General features: G+C 46.5%; 1 protein-coding gene across 4 annotated transcripts in view; it reads right to left on the bottom strand.

Moving 5' to 3' along the window:
- The window catches only part of ZFP64 (ZFP64 zinc finger protein), an 89,202-nt gene that overhangs the window by 17,163 nt on the left and 55,163 nt on the right, over positions 1 to 16,876 (bottom strand). Inside the window, exon 1 of one of the 4 annotated variants that reach the window (XM_026014642.2) lies at positions 1,916 to 2,058. The exons of the other annotated variants lie outside the window; for them this stretch is intronic. Coding sequence (XP_025870427.1) covers positions 1,916 to 2,021 — 106 coding nt within the window. The 5' untranslated portion in view covers positions 2,022 to 2,058. Of the gene's footprint in view, positions 1 to 1,915; positions 2,059 to 16,876 lie in introns of those variants that run through there. 4 annotated transcript variants of the gene reach the window in all.

The following is a 16,876-nucleotide window of genomic DNA, read 5'->3' as shown; positions in this document are numbered from 1 at the left end:
GTCACAAAGGCATTTGCAAATTAACAGTGGCCCACTCCTGCTAAATTTGGGGTGGGGGGGGGGAAGGAGCCTAAACAAACCTCAAAGAGGTGGAATTTTGTTCATTTTGACGCACCTAAAATGCAGGAGGAAAAAAACCACATCAGTTGGAAGGTTGCTTTCTCTCTACAGTGGTGGCTGGTGCTTAATTCTGATTGTGTCCTGCTCCCACAGGGGGCATCCCAAGTTCCTCACAATGCAGAGCACCCTCAGCCTTGGAAACAGAGGGCGTCTCCTGGAGGCATCTCCCCAGCAGTGTGTGCAAGAACAAAAAGGAGCCCATGGCACTAACTGAGCAACAGCCAGGGGTCATTCAGGTTATTGTCTTTTAGGATTGCTTCGCCCCAAGATTCAACACCCCCAACAACATTCTCCAGTTCCTCTTTTACAGAGGATCAGCAGGGGGCCCCTCCCCCTCCCCGACCCCCCTCCCCAGGAAGACCCTCCCGAGGCAACGCGTGTCCATTACAATCCTGGGGCACAAAGGCAGTTAATGGTGTTTTGGTTAGTGGTGGCTCCAGCCAGCCAGATTTTAGTTTTAGGGACTGTCGTTTCAAAGTAGCTTCGTTGAACTTCTCCCCTCCACTACCTCCTCGGCCTGTGGTCCTCCAAGCCCACGGGACCTACCTGCACCGTCGGAGGTGGGAGCCTTATTCGCGGAGACCCCCTCCCTCCCGCCCCTTGCTCCCTTTCTAGGCCGAAAAAACCCAGGGGGAGACGGAGAAAGAAGTTCACTTGGAACTAAGAGGTTATCAGCTAATCGCGAAGGTGGGGTGGGGGGGTGGAGAGGAGATCGAGTGGAAGTTACGTTATCTTAATCTGAGGGCAAGATAATCAGAAAGGAAGCGCCTTAGAAATGCAGACTCCGCAACCCCACCTCACCCCCGAGATTCCAACGGGGGGGGGGTGTGCGAGCTAAGGGTGGACCGTGGCATTTAGCGGGTTAGCAAAGCTGCCCACCTGCAGCTTCTTCAGAAGCGGAGGCTCCACCGGCCACTGGGTGAGAAATGCCGCCTTGAGGGTTTAGGCTGGCCCCGGGGTCCCCCCCTCCCCTCATCCCTCCTCTCCAGCCACCTGGCGGCCGGCTCAGCCCGCAGAGCCCGACCGTGCACTGTTCTGCTCAACGCACCCCTCCCTCCAGAGCTTCATTTAAAGTAAACAGGAGGGGATCCTCGGGTGGCTCAGCGGTTTAGCACCTGCCTTTGGCCCAGGGCGTGATCCTGGAGTCCCGGGATCAAGTCCCGCATCGGGCTCCCTGCATGGAGCCTGCTTCTCCCTCTGCCTCTCTTTCTCTGATACACGTAAATAAAATCTTAAAAAAAAAAAAACGAATAAAAGGGAAAGTCCCTCCCATCACCTGTCGGACCTCAGGTGCCCCCCACCCCCGGCTGTAGCCTTGCTGACGTCCCCGGTCTCTGCGCTGCGCCTGCCGTGCCCTCTGCGCCCCCCCCCCCCCCCCCCGCATCTCCAAGCCCCTCGTCGGATTTTTACTCGACGCCCACCTCCGCGAGGCGCTCCCTGGGCAGCGCATTTGCAGGGCCCCCTCCTCTGCGCCTCCGCGCTCACGCACCTGACCCCCGGCAAGCCGAGGGGACCAGAACTCCGTCTGCTTGGTCCTCGCCGTTGCTCCCCCCTCCAGCACCCGGCCACCCCCCCTCCCCCGGCCGCGCCGCCCCAGGCCAGCACCAGGAGGTCGGGGACCCGGCGACCCGGGCCGGCGCATCCTCCCGGGGACCCGCGGCTTCCCAGCGCGGGGACGGAGCCGCAGAGTTTGCCGGAAGACGGGGCATCTGCAAGGAGGTGCAACTTCCAACGGCGCGGGGCTGGGGCGCGGGGCGGGGGGCGCGGGTCCCGGGGCGCGCGCGGCGCTACTCACCGGGCACCCCGGCCAGCGCGGGCGCGGCCTCGGCGGACTCCCTGCGCGCGGGCTGCGGCCGCCGGGGCCCGAGGTGCTGAGGCCGGGCCTGCTTGCGCCGCGACATGGCGAGAGGGGCCTGCCTCCCGCAGCCGCTTCCCGGAGTTGGGCAGTCACCCCCCCGCTCCCCCGGCCGGAGCGCGCATGTCCCGGCAATTCTGCTCCTCGGCCGAGCCCGGGCGATTTATCAAGAACCCTGACGGCTGATTGGCCCGGAGCCAGGACCTCGGGGGTCCCCGGGCCGCGCGCTCCGCGCCCCTGCAGCCTCACCACCTGAGAGCTCGTTAGAAATGCAGACTCTCGGGCCCCGCCCCAGACCCGCCGAATCAGAATCTGCATTTTAACAAGCTCCCCAGGTGATTCGCAGGCACATTAAGGTCTGGGAAACCGCGTCTGCATTTTAACGAGATCCCCAGGTGATTCGCTTGCCCATTAAAATTTCAGAAGCACAGCTCTCCTCCAACTTTCATGTGCGCGCGAATCACTGGGGATCTCGTTAAAATGCAGATTCTGACTCAGTGGGTCTGGGGTGGGGGCCTGAGCTTCGGTATTTCTAACGAGCTCCCAGGTGATGCCACGGCCGCTGCTGCTGCTGCTGCTGCTGCTGCACCGGCCGTGTTTTTGGGATTCTGACTTAATTAGTCTGGGCGGAAACCTGGGCATTGGTTTTATTTTATTTTATTTTATTTTTTAAGCTCCCCAGGTTATTCTGATGTGCAGCCAAGGCTGAGAGGCCTGACCTCCAGCATCTCTGCATTTAAAATTTAAATGAGGCTAGAGAGTCTCCAACTGCAGAGGAACCACTTTATGGAGGAGTCCATTAAAAATGCAGATTCTGAAAGTTTTGGCTTCCGGCGGGCGGCCGAGCCCAGTAGTCTGCGTTTCTAGATGGCGCCCCCCACCCCCTCACCCCCCCATCCCCCCCATCCCTGGCGCGGTGACTCGGGCGCCCCAGGCCTAGGACCACCCGCGCAGGAAGCCTGGGGCAGGCAGGGGCGCGGCCCGCCCAGCAGGTGACGGGGGCGTGGGTCCTGGGGGGCGGGGTGCGCTAATTGGCGTTCATGCTCAGACTGGCTGGGACCTTGATGAGACCCGAGGGGGACCCCTCCTTGCAGCAGGTGAGCGACATCCAACAGGGAGCAAAGGAAGCCACCTACGTCCCTCGTGTGTTTACTTTCTACAAATTGGGGAAGTTGCTGGAGGCGGGGCAGTGCCCTAAGCTTGCCCAAACCTGCGAGTCACGTGGGGGCCCTTGCGAGAAAAGAGCCGGGTTCGGCCTGAATCCGGGTTATCTCACAGCGCCCCTGCCGACAGTCTACGCGGTGGCCTGCCCGGCGCCGTGGGGTCTCAGCAGCCGCCTGTCGCCCGCCCTTCTGTGGGGTTGCCGGTGGCAACTCCTAGGGCAGGGCCTGTGAGATGATGGTTTTTTACGTTTCTCAAAAACTGAGCTGGTTTCCTCCAACTTCCGGCCGATTTTCACGTGGCTGAATGGATTTTAGGGAGGGTTGTGTAATGCCAGGTGATGTCACTCAAGGTTAAATGTACTTATTTACCCGTTTCCTTAGGACTTTTCAGAAAAGCAATCTCTACCCTCCACGTGGGGGCTTGAACTCACCACCCAGAGATCAAGAGTCCCGGGATCTATCTACCCACTGAGCCAGCCAAGTGCCCCAAGGTTAAATTTTAGAGCCAAATAAATTTTTTTTTAAAGCAACTTTAAAATTTTTCTTTGGGATGTGCATCTGCCTACCTACACACATGTATAAAGCCATTTGAGAACTTAGGTCTGTGCTTAGGGTTATCGTGCCTTGTGGGACGTCTCAGCAGAATACTGGATTCCCGCAGGGACAGGGGCTGCCTCTAGGGGAAGCTACCCAGCCAGAAGGAGGGGAGGTATCCATACCTGCCTGAAGTGAGTATATGGGTTTATATTTAATATTTATATAGCATCAAAAATATTTATATAGCATCTTGTCAGGTCAGGTGCACTCAGTTGGATTAATCCTTGGTACATGACACCTGGTCATTACTGATCCGTTGCTGGCTTATGTTTGTGCGGCTGCTTGTTTGTCCCAGGGCTTATTAGGATATGATAAATACCAGGGAACCCATCACCCAAAACTGGGAGCATAACCTAAACCCCACGTACTTCATTCCTTTGCTTTATCTTTTCAGCAAGCTCTTTTGCACCTACATGTAATCTTAAAACACCATTTTAATTTTTAAAGAACTTAAGGGCATGTAATTTTCTACGAATCCCTCCCTCATTTATTATATTGCTAAAACCATCCAGATTGCTGTCACTGTCCTTCGTCTGACTGCTGGGTAATATTCTATGGTGTGAAAATAGCACAGTTTATTCATCTGCCTTCCTGTTGATGGACGCTTGGGTTGTATCCCAGTCTTTGTGAATCGTGTGGCTATGATCTGGGATCCTTCTGAAGTGTCAGAGGTTAAGGTTAAGTGACTGTACACACATTTTTGGATGGTAGGTGACTTTTAAGAGATTATGCCAAAGTGGTGGCGCCAGTTTACATTTCCACCAGCCAAATAAGAAATACTGGGGAGCCACGTCCTTTACTATACTCGGTATTTTCAGATGTCTTAATTAACGTACGGATGTCAAATTAATATTCAATGATATTTCACTACGGTCTGGATTTGCATTTTCCCTGCATGTACGGTTTCAACAAAAAACAAAGCAAAAATTGTTTTTCACAAAAGGACAGCAACTGATCAAGTTTCTTTCATTTTTTGAAGGTATTGTTGTAATACTTTTTTTTTTGTAATACTTTTTAATACATCTGTTCAAAGTTATGGCTGTAAATTGAATTCACTACCATGATTGCTTTTAATGGCTTGACTTCAAGGGTCATAACTGAAAATCTGAAAAAAAAAAAAAAATACAGGTGTACCTGGCTGGCTCAGTCAGTAGAGTATGTGCCTCTGGACCTAGGGGCTGTGAGTTCAAGCCCCACGCTGGGCATAGAGCTTCCAAATATATATATATATAACTCATACAGTAGATATCTAAGTAAAAGCTGGGTATCATTCATTGGCTATGATAAGTCACGATTTTCCTCCAATCCCATTCATCAATTATACAAGTTGACTATTTGTTTTTTTTTGAAATGCAGCTTGTAAATTTTCATCTTCCCTGATACTCAAACTGGGGCTTTTGCCAATTAAACTGAAGAGGGCGCATCACTATATCTTTAACAGATGAATTTCAAACCCACTGGACAATGTTTAAACCCATATGAAAATTCTGTTGCTTAAGTTTAAACACGCAGAATGAGGTTTTTCCAGGTGATACCTTTTCATTGTCCTTCAGCAACAAAATTACAGAACAAGGAAACTATGGCCAAACATGCATTTCAAAATACTTTCACCACAGGATGTTTCTCTAGGCAATGAGTTACTTTTTCATTCTTTATATATCATCTTGATCCTGAATTTTTTTTTTTTTTTTTTTTTTTTTTAATGCTTGTGGGATGCCTGGCTCAGTGGTCAGGGTCCTGGGATGGAGTCCCACGTCGGGCTCCCTGCTGGGAGCCTGCTTCTCCCTCTGCCTATGTCTCTGCCTCTCCGTGTCTCTCATGAATAAGTAAATAAAATCTTAAAAAAAAAAAATGCTTGTTAGGTAGTCCCCTTCAAGAGAAAGTCAAATTTTCAATGCTTGTCACTTTTTAAAGGAAAAGTGGAAAATCTCTATAATTTTTATAACTTAAGTCTTTTGCCAAGAGATAAATGGTGCACTTACGAATTATATGAAAGATTCTCATCTCTCTATATCTCTTTTCAAAGCATTATAAAGCCTGAGAGGCAGTAAAATGTAAATAACACATAGACTAGAGCCAGCATGAGTTAGAAAACTGGCTTTGTGACTGTATGGCCTCGGGAAAGCTGCTGTGTGCTCCAGTTTTCTCATCAATAAAATGGCAATGTTAACACAGCGAGGGCGAATGAATTTCTATACGCAAAGGACACAGGACAATGTCTAGTGCCGAGGCAGTACTCCCTAAGTGTTAACTGTGTCTATTTATAATAATAGAGTGAATGTATTAGTTTACTAATAACTTATTATGTATAACAATAGCTCACAGTCATCTACAATTGGTGGTTCCAATTAAGTAGGCACAGATATTGTTGTCCATGGGAACTAAATTGGAAGCAAACAAGCCTGTGTCTTCACTCAACCCTTCTTAGTTGCAGATTTTCCATTCTTTTCATACCAGTTTCAATATATGTATATTATTATTTTTTGAGAAATAGGGTGAGACAGCATGAGTCAGGGGTGGGGGATTGGGTAGGGAAGGCAGTGGGAGGGGCAGAGGGAGAGGGAGAGAAAGAATTTTAAGCAGGCTCCCTGCCCAGCACAGAGCCTGACATGGGGCTGAAGTCACAACCCTGAGATCATGACCCGAGTGGAAGTCAAGAGTTGGATGCTTAACTGAGCCACCCAGGAGCCCCGTTACATGTATATTAAATGAGAACTTCATTCATTTAATATTGCTCAACTAATTGCTCTCTTTTTTAAGAGATAAAGTCATTGCTCACCTGACTTCCTCTTTTCTGCTCCCTTTCTCCACTATGGATACAGGAATGAATGAATAAATGTTTATCCAGGTACAAATGATTCTCCAAATGCGTGTAAAGGCAGGAGCAAATCTGACTCTTTTCTCTGCCAGGAATTTATTTGTTCAATTGATAATTTTTTGAGCTCATACTACTACCTGGCTCTGTTCTGGGTATGGGGTATAGAGTAATATGCAAGATCAAGAAGACCCAGCAGGGCAGCCAGAGAATGAATGAATGAGTGCATGAGGTCATGTCAGATAAAGATGGGTGCCCACAATCAAGATAACATGGGGTGGTAGGAACCTAGAGTGACTGGGTGGTATTGGGGAGGGTTGCTGAGTTTGGCTAGAAGTGACCTTTGAGCTAAAACCTGATAATAATAGGCAACCATGGCAAGAACCAGAGAGAGCATTTCTGGTGGAGATAACAAACAAAGGCTCTACGAAGATCAGCTTTGGCGTGTTTGAAGCAAAGTAAAAAGCATTGGTGACCAGTTGGTTCCCAGAAAAAAAATATGGCTCGTAGAGTTGGGAAAAAGAAAAAAAAAAAGTCCAAGCTCACTTATGATGAAAGACATGCAAGTTAAAATAAATTGAAATTCCATTTTTATCTTGTCTGAACAGGAAAGATTAAACACATATTCGCAAAGGTGCACATCTGCCACGATCCAGCTATTCCTCCCCCACACTGCACTTCTCGCACTTCATGAGAATCACCTGGGGACCTTGTTAAATGCAGATTCTGACTCCAGTGAGTCTCAAAATTTAACATGAATACAGATCACCTGGGGACCTTGTTAAGGAGCGGGTTGCGATTTCAGGGCTTCTCAGACATCCACATGCAGAAGACTGACCTGGTGATTTTGTTAAAAGCAGATTCTGGGCAACCAACCTATAAAGAGGTATTCAGCCTCACTAATTATGAGGGAATGAATATTAAATAACCATAAATTCCTCTCTTTTCTCCCCCTATTAGATCAATAAAAATTAAAAATGCTGGTAACATCTACCGTTAGCAAGAACACAGGGAGTTGGGTCTTCTAATGCATTGCTGGTGGGAGTGTGAATGTTTATAGCCACTTCAGAGGGCAATTTGGCAATACCTTTTTAAATGTGCCCTGCCAGTGATCTATTAATTCTGCTCTCCGTGCATTCTCCAGAGAAAGGTCTGCCCATGCGCACAAAGGAGCATATCCAAGGATGTTTGTGGCAACACCACTGTCGTAGTAAAAAAAAAAGCAAAACAAAACACACACACACACACACACACACACACAAACCACTGAGAAATAACCTAACTACCCAACAACAGGGGACCGGTTAGGTTAAATTAGGGTTTAGCCATACCATGGACTACCAGGCAGCAAATAAAATAATCATCCAGATTTATGTACACCAGCATGGCTAGAGCTCCAAATATAGTGCGCTGAAGACAAAGCAAGTCCCACACAGATAGAGTCAAACACCTATTCAAATCCATATGTGCTTTCAATGGTGAAATATAAAAATCCAGAAAATAAAAAGTACTAGAAGGATACGCACTGGCTATGTGTTAAGATGATGGCAGGGGTAGCAGCTTGAGGGAGGAAGGATTGGAGAGCATCAGTGTTCTGTGTCTGGATAAGAAGATGTGATCCTTAGTATTATCTTTTTTAAAAAAATATTTTTTAAAACTTTTTAAAAAAAATTTTATTTATTTATGATAGTCACACACACAGAGAGAGAGAGGCAGAGACATAGGCAGAGGGAGAAGCAGGCTCCATGCACCAGGAGCCCGACGTGGGATTCGATCCCGGGTCTCCAGGATCGCGCCCTGGGCCAAAGGCAGGCGCTAAACCGCTGCACCACCCAGGGATCCCTAAAAAAATATTTTTAAATTTATTCATGAGAGACACAGAGAGAGAGAGGCAGAGACATAGGCAGAGTGAGAAGCAGGTTCCTTGCAGGGAGCCCGATGTGGGATTCGATCCTGTGACTCCAGGATTATGCCCTGAGCTGAAAGCAGATGCTCAACAACCACTGAGCCACCCAGGCATCCCGTATTATTTGTTTTTTTTTAAAAAAGGGGGGGAAGTATTCCCATATTGCTTGATAGTTACATAGTGAAAAAGCAATAATTAAAATAACTAAATTATGGTTCTGTCATACAATGGAAAACATTCCAAATGACCATGACGAGAATAATGTTATTTCTTTGTGCACTGATATGCAATGTTCTTCAAGATATGTTAAGTGAAATGTTCAAAGGACAGAACAGCACACAAATTATGCTATTGTGTGTGTATGTATGTTTTTACACACATAAATTGTGCATATACAATGTACGGATATATGTATGTATGTTTTTACATACATGCACACACAATAGCATAGTGAAAACATACATATATAACAGCATTTCTCTATTAAATTGAACACACGCAGATACACACAGACACACATGAATGCAGAGGAGACCAGGGAACTGGTAACATGAATTATTCCTGGGGACTGGACAGCAGTTGTCTGAATGACTGACATATAAGGTATATACTTCTCGGCAATCTCTTAAGTTAAAACATTTTAAATCAGAAAATTTGGCACACCCACAAGAGTGTAAAAAACACATAGGTGCGATTTATGGAATAAAGCAAACACCCTTATAATCACCAACAACTTGAGATCTAGAACGTTCTTAGTTCTAGAAACTCTTTACATGTTCCCATCCATTAGCTTTTTCTGCCTTCTGCCACCTTCTTCCACTAGCTCTAATTTTGTGCAATTATTATTTAAAAATAGTTTTATTGCTGTATGTCAACTATACTTCAATTAAAAAACCAATAGATTTGTCACCTAAATAGTGTTGCTTAGTTTTGCTGCATGGCTAATATTCCTTCCATTGCTTCTTTCTTTTTTAAAAAAGACTTTATTTTGATAGAGAGAGAGAGAGAGACTGGGAGTACAAGCAGGGGCAGAGGGGAAGGGAGAAGCAGGCTCCCCATTGAGCAGGGAGAGGATGCAGGGCTTGATCTCAGGACCCCAAGATCATGACTTGAGCTGAAGGCAGACGATTAACCCACTGAGCCACTCCGGCACCTCCTTCCATTGCTTCTTTAAGTTTGTGAGATTCACCATGGTGTGCAGGCAGTGCAGCTGATTTTTACTCTTGCATAAGCTCTACACGAATTTAAACACGTTTTACACCTTCACTGCCAACGGGTGGTTTCCACTTTGGTAATTATGAGCAAACATAGCTGTGAAAATTCTTACACAGCTTTCCTGGTTCTTGTGTGTAAGTTGCTCTGTGCCCAGAATCTGCATTTTAGCAAGATCCCCCCGTGACTCTTGAGTGCGCTAAGTCTGAGGCGTGCAGTGTGGGGAGGAATAGTTGGATCCCAGCATCTGCTCACCTTCAACTTTCCTAGGAACTGCCAAACGATTTTCCCATGTGACTGTATCAATTTATGTTCCTATCAGCATATGTAACTTTTAGTTTTTTAAGAATTTATTTATTTATTTGAGAGAGAGAGAGGGGGAGGGAGAGAGCACAAGTGGGCGGGGAGGGGCAGAGGGAGAGGGAGAAGCAAGCCCCCCGCTGAGCAGGGAGCCCCATGCGAGGTTTGATCCCAGGATCCTGAGATCCTGAGCCGAGGGCAGATGCTTAACCTCCTGAGCCACCCAAGCGGCCCTCAACATATGTAACTTTGAAAATGAAAATGAAAGAAAAAAAGGGGGGGAACTAGTTAAAAAAAGTCACTAGGGCACAGTCTTGGTTGAAAATGTTAATAACCACTACACAGATCTTCACTTCTCCTTTCTGCTCCCACACCCCAGCTCCTCCCCTTCAGGGCTTAGAATCTGAAATGATGAAATGAATTACTGGAGGAGGATACTGTGTGGGTGACACAGTGGATCAGGTCCTTTATTTCTAGAGAGAACAGCCTCCACTTCACCTGCTGGCTCCTACAGGTTTGGTTCCTGAACTATATAAAGGAATGTGGTCCAAGAATTAGGAACTGTAAACTGCTAGACCTGGGGCAGGGTGTGGCAAAACCGGGGTTGCCAGTTGTCTTCCTTAGTCCTGGGAAATGTGAATTTCCGATCCCTTTCTGGCAACACTGGGATCACCCAGACCAAGTGTCACCTGCAGATTCTCTGAGTGTTTCTATATGTCTTAGGCCACACAGTCACCCTGGCTCTGACACTGTCCACTAGGGTTTGCTCCAGAGCCGTTCCTTTGTTTAATAAACATTAACTGGGTTCTGTCTGGTTGTGAGACACCATGCTCACATCCAGGAACGCAACAGCAAGTCTTTAAGGAAGTCACGGAGCAACGAGGAGGGACAATGAGCAAACAGGCAGGTGCAAGACTGTGTAAAGGTAAAGGTTGGCCCAGTGGTCAGAGAAAGCTTCCTGTAACCGGTGGATTCAGGAGCCTGGATGTATAGGACGAGTAGGTCTTGGGCAGGTGGAGAAGTGAGGTGAAGAGGCTTTCAGGCAGAAGGGACAGTTTGTGCAAAGACCAGGAGGTAAAGAGATGGTCCTTTTGGAGAAACTCAGTCTGGCTGGAGGTGGGCGGAATGCTGGCAGTGAGGCAGAGGAGGCGGTGGGGGAAGGAGGTGCAACCGCCGTGTAAGGCCAGCAGGACACACTCAACCCTTTTCTGCTTCTCCTTTCTCCTCTCTTCCTGTTCAACGTGGACACATCCAGAGGCAGATCCCAGGCTTGGTGTGACAAAGTGAAGGTTACTTCACCTTTCCTTACCCGAGAAGCAGCAACACTGGCAGTGGAATGACTCTGACAGTGAAAACGGTGAACGCTCACAGACGCTCACTGCGTGCTGGTGGCTGCGTTAGAACATTCTACAGAGAGTATCTCACCCGAGTCCAGCTCTCCACAGATGTGTGCTTTGAGCAAGTCCCTTAACTCTTGAGCCTCAGACTCAGCTGTAAAATGAGGATAATAATTCTACCAACCTCGAATGGTTTTCCCAAGTATTAAAAGGCAATGTGGGCACCTGGATGGCTCAGCTGGTTAACTTGGTTTCAGCTCAGGTCATGATCTCAGGATTGGGAGATCGAGGCCTCTGCGCTGAACATGGAGCCAGGAAGATTTCTCCTCTGCTCCTCCACCCCCTGCTTACATGCTCTCTCTCTCTCTTAAAATAAAATAAAATAAAATAAAATAAAATAAAATAAAATAAAATAATAATGTATGTAAAGAGATCAGTAAACAATAAATAATGAAGAATATTACTTATAATTATTATTGGCAGTCATCCACCTATTCCCCAACACTATACTAACTTTGAAAACTACTCTAAAATATAATAACAATGATTGTAAATGTGATTGACCGTAATATCTATATTGCACTAGGCATGGTGGGGATACATCTGTGAAAAAGACAGAAGGGGCTGTGTCACCAAATAGAAGTGACAAAACAGAAGGTTATTTCCAATGGATGATGCTCCAAGAGATTATCTAGGGACCCATCTCCTAGCTTATTGCTATACTGTCCCCTGGAGTGTTTCTCTCAAGAAAAACATCCACACCTATGATCTAGTCCATGGGAAGGGGCAAAGAGGCAAAGAGGAAGAGGAAGGCAAGAGGCTGCCCTTTATAGAGTGACCTAGAGTGTGTGTGTGTGTGTGTGTGTGTGTGTGAGAGAGAGAGAGAGACTTTTTGGTTGTGTCCCATTGGTCAGAATTTAGAGTCACATGTCACAAGTAGCTGCAAGGGAGTCAGGGAATGTGGCTCTAATACGGCGGCTGTGTGCCCAGCTAAACCTTGGAGGACTTCTGGGAATTCATCCTACTGATATACAGGAACACCCATAAAATGCCTCCTCTACAAGATTATTCATTGCTGCACTCTCTGACATTGCAGAAGCCAGGATGCAACCCAAGTATTTGTTTACAGGTCACTTGCCAAATAAACTGGGGTAAAGCCACACAGTGGCATACTTTGCAGCTGTACAAAGAAAGAATGATGAATCTCTATATGTACTAATATGGTTAAGATTTTCTGAATATATTAAATGAAAACAGCAAGGGATAGAACTGTGTATATAGTATGCTACTTTTTTTTTTTTTTTACAAAAGGGAAGTGGAAAATGGAAGAGTATATTCATATTTGCTTATGTTTGTATAGAGAGACATGGGAAGGCTATGGAGTGCAGCAATTGCTGTTGGCACCCCATACCTATCCCCTCGCCCTGGTCACCCTGGTGCATGCTGGACTAACTTTCAGCTCTCAGTGCTTAGCATTTTTTCACCCTGAGGGTTTTCTCTATTTGCCAGCATCCACTTTGCCCAACTGTGCAGCAGCCTGAAAGACATGGGCTATTATTGTCTTCTTACCACCTCAGTCAGCAAATGCTGGGAGTTGGTGGATAAATACCTCAGCTCCCTTGCCCCACCAATGGATAACTCGGAGGCATCAGTTCAGTTCCTTCCTGCCTCCCAGGGGGTCCCCAGCAGGAGTAAGTGCCAGATGCCTGCAGTGGCAACTATGCCGATAACAGTCTGTATCAGCTCTTTCACTCCTTTGTGTCACTTCCCCACCTATCCCACTATATGGGTGTTTCCTGGGATCACCTCTCAAATAAGCTACTTGTTCTCTGATCCTTGTCTCAGGGTCTGCTACTGGGGAAGATCCAATAAGACCACAAAGAAAAAAGAAAAGAAAAGGAAAGAAAAGAAGTTATCCATATGGATCAGGAAGGGACACAGGATGGGAAAGAGACATCTCAATGTATAACACCCTATATTGTTTTGTTTTGCTATTTGAACATTGCGAATGTATGAATTATTCACAAAAGAGCTCACAAAACATTAGTGATTCTAGTCCTAAAAAGAACACATTGGTTGTTGGGGTACGGTTAACAGTTTTGGACAGAGCCCTATTCTTGCTATGCTCATTTCTGGTTGATGCCAAACAACTTGCCATATTGCAAAGGTGTGAGTCCCACCAATTCCTCTCTCCCTTTTCTGTTAGGGGCATGAGTCCTAGGTTGCAAATGGAATGGGGAAGTTGAGTGTGATGGTGAATCTTGGCATTGCCTGTCTGGCAGTATGGGCTGGTGTTGAATCCATGACTTCTGGGCTTCAGTGTTACCACCTAACAAGTGGATACAATAAATACCCATGCTGCTTTCCTCTCAAAGTTATAAGGAAAATTCTGGAGCTTATGGCTCCATCCATCAATCAATCAATAGGGTAAATGTATTAACTTGTATTTAACTTGAGGTGCTGGGCTTATAGTCTACAAAGAACTAAAATATATGATTTTTTCACCAGAGACACTCACTAAGGAATAATGTAGCCTAAAGAATATTAAAAAATATAAACTTTTATATTAGAACTGGTCAAGTCACAGCTCTGTAGCATGGAGTAAATGGTTTTACATATATCTATATGTAAATATCTATCTATATTTAGATTTTATTTATATGAGAGAGAGAGAGCACACACATGAGTAGGGGTTGGGGTAGAGGGAGAGGGAGAAGCAGACTCCTCACTAAGTGGGGGATCCCCACAGGGCGCTTGATCCCAGGACCCTGAGATCACAACCTGAGCCAAAGTCAGATACTTAACTGACTGAGCCATCCAGGTGCTCCCAAATGATTTAATATTTCTGGACTTTAATTTTCTCATCAGTAAAAAGAGCATTATTGCATTGTCTACAGTGTAGGGCTGCCATAAGGGTTGGTGAGATAGTAGTTGTAACGTGCTCAGGGCATTACTTGGCACAGAGGGAACAGTTTATGAAAAATGATTTTTTTCTATGAATTACTAGAGCTACTCAAGGCTTCCTTTGACTCAACTTCTGTAGTGGAGGGTCTACCATTCAGGATTGTATGTTTGCAATAATAAAACACCCTTCCTTTTGTTCCTTAGGAAGAAACAATAATTTGTGCCAAAGAATTGAAAGTTGGGAGTACATTTTTATTTCAGCTCTAGCTTTATCCAGGGGCTCAAATATCATGCTGGCTTTGTCTTCCTCTGCTCCTCTCAGCACAGCTTTGCTGTGTGTTGGTTTACTCTCAGGTACTTCTCTCATGGGGGCAGGCAGCTTCTGACACAGCTCCTAAAGAGCCCCACTTCCCCATGGGCTTGCTCTTGGCTAATCCCTTCCTCTTGGCTGAACCTAGAGACTCACTTCTAACAAACAGAATTTGGACAAAGTGATGAAATGCACTTCTGAGATTACATTACAAAAAGACTGTCTTCCTTCTTACTCACCATATCTTGTTCTCTCTTGCTTGCCTGTTTTGAGGCAAGCCAGCTGCCATGCTGTGAGCTGCCCTACAGATAGAGGCCCATGTGGCAAGATACTGATGATTGCCTCTGGCTAACAGCCAGTGAGGAAATGAGGCCTTCAACCCAGTGGCCCCCAGGTAACTGAATCCTGCCAAAACCCCCAAACAGATCCACACCCCCCAGCTGGGACTTCAGATGAGACCCCAATCCTGGCCAACAGTTTGATTATAGCCTTGGGAGAGACCTTAAGACAGAAGCTCCAGTTAAGCTATGTTTGAACTTCTGACCTACAGAAACTCTGAAGTAATAAATATTCTTTGTGTTAAGTCACTAAGTTTTGGGGTAATTTGTTACATAGCAATAGATTAATAATGCATCTTTAGTTGGAGGTTGGGGGCAGTGCCAGCCCTATATCCTCATAGCTCCAAAGAAAAGAAAGGTAGAGAAAGTGCTCTTTTCGTGATCATTCAAACAAAAGTCCCAGGATTTAGCCCTTCTTAGGCTTGATTGGCTTATCATGGGCCAAAGGCCCATCCTTTAGACCAAAAGATGGCAAACTATGGTCTGTGGGCCAAATTGGGCCACTGCCTGTTTCTACAAATAGGTTTTGTGGGAACACAAGCTTATTCGTTGATGTTTATTGTCTAGGGCTGTTTTTGTGTTAAGAGTGCAGAGTTGAGTAGCTGCAACAGAGACTGGAGGCCCCCTACCTCTGAAATATTTACTATCAAAGATTTCTGTTGAAGTCAGTAACTATTTCTGTTGCTTTAGAAAGAATTTGCTGACCCTTGCCTTAGACCAGTATCTTTGACCCAAGGTCACGGGATGCTTTCATTGACCAAGCATGGGACCATGCCTTCCCCTTATGGAGGGGGTGTGTCAGCCCCATTTGGAGCATATGGGCTGAAGGGGTGGCGGTGGAATGGATCCCCAAAGATCATCTAGGAAATGCTCAGCTCAGGGTAGGAGATAGTTAGCAGAGGGAGCAGAGGCTCAAGGCCTCAGCAGTGAACACTTATGGTTTTGTATAACCACACTACCCTCCTTCCTTTGGGAGCTAGTTGTAGGAATGGCAGTGTTGAGTGAGGTCATCTAGAGGATGTGACCACTGGTTGACCTGTGAGCTGGGCCCAGCAACTGGAGGCTCCTCGCTCCCTCCTCAGTCCTTGAAATATGGGTTCTACTTGCCTTTTTGGCTCCCAGGAACTGCCCCAAGGACATAGCCTTGAGATAGTGATGTGGTGCTTGTGACCATCTGGATGGTCCATGACTGAACCCGTTAAGGTCTCTATGTAGACTTTTAAGGGATGCTTGTGGGGTGCAGTTGGTTAAGTGTCCAACTTTTGGTTTTGTCTCAGGTGATGGTCTCAGGGTCGGGAGATTGAGCCCTGGGGTGGGCTCCATGCTAATTGCAGAATTGGCTTAAGACCGTCTCTCCCTCTCTCCTTCCTCCTCCCCCCAATAAATAAATAAAAAATATTTTTAAAAGATTTTATTTACTTATTTGAGAGAGGGAGAGCACAAGCAGGGTTGGGGCAGAGGGAGAGGAAGAAGAAGCAGACTCCTCACTGAGCAGGGAACCCAATGTAGGGCTCAATCCCAGGACCCTGAGATTATGACCCAAGGGTGAGGCTTAACCTACTGAGCCACCCAGGTGCCTTAAATAAATAAATTTTTAAAAAAATTTAAAAATTAAGCTTTAAGATTTGGCAGGAGGGTGCGGAGATTATTTCTCTTGCAGCTACCCAAGACAAGTATTGTGTGCAAGTTCCCTTACTTATTAAACCTACCATGTACCAATCTGGAGTGACTTGACTCTTCCTTCTAGTATGGAGCCAGTTTCAGATTTCCCAGGAAGCTCCCCAAGAAGTCTAGGATTGACAGCTAGTTTTAGAAAGCTACTGATGGCCGGTGGGCAGGATGGGCTCGTCCTAGCTCACAGTATCCCCAGACCAGAGCTGCTCTAGCACTGGGCATGTGCCTCAGTGAACTATTCCTGGACTATGTATATGTCAAAGCATAGAGAGAAAAGGGCTGTCCTCTGGGTTTGCTGAATTGGGATGACATTAAGCTGGAGTTGTCTGTGCCCATATCCTTCTG

Source organism: Vulpes vulpes, chromosome 14 (genome assembly GCF_048418805.1).
Source record: "Vulpes vulpes isolate BD-2025 chromosome 14, VulVul3, whole genome shotgun sequence".
NCBI lineage: Eukaryota > Metazoa > Chordata > Mammalia > Carnivora > Canidae > Vulpes > Vulpes vulpes.
This window is presented reverse-complemented; position numbering and strand designations above follow the sequence as displayed.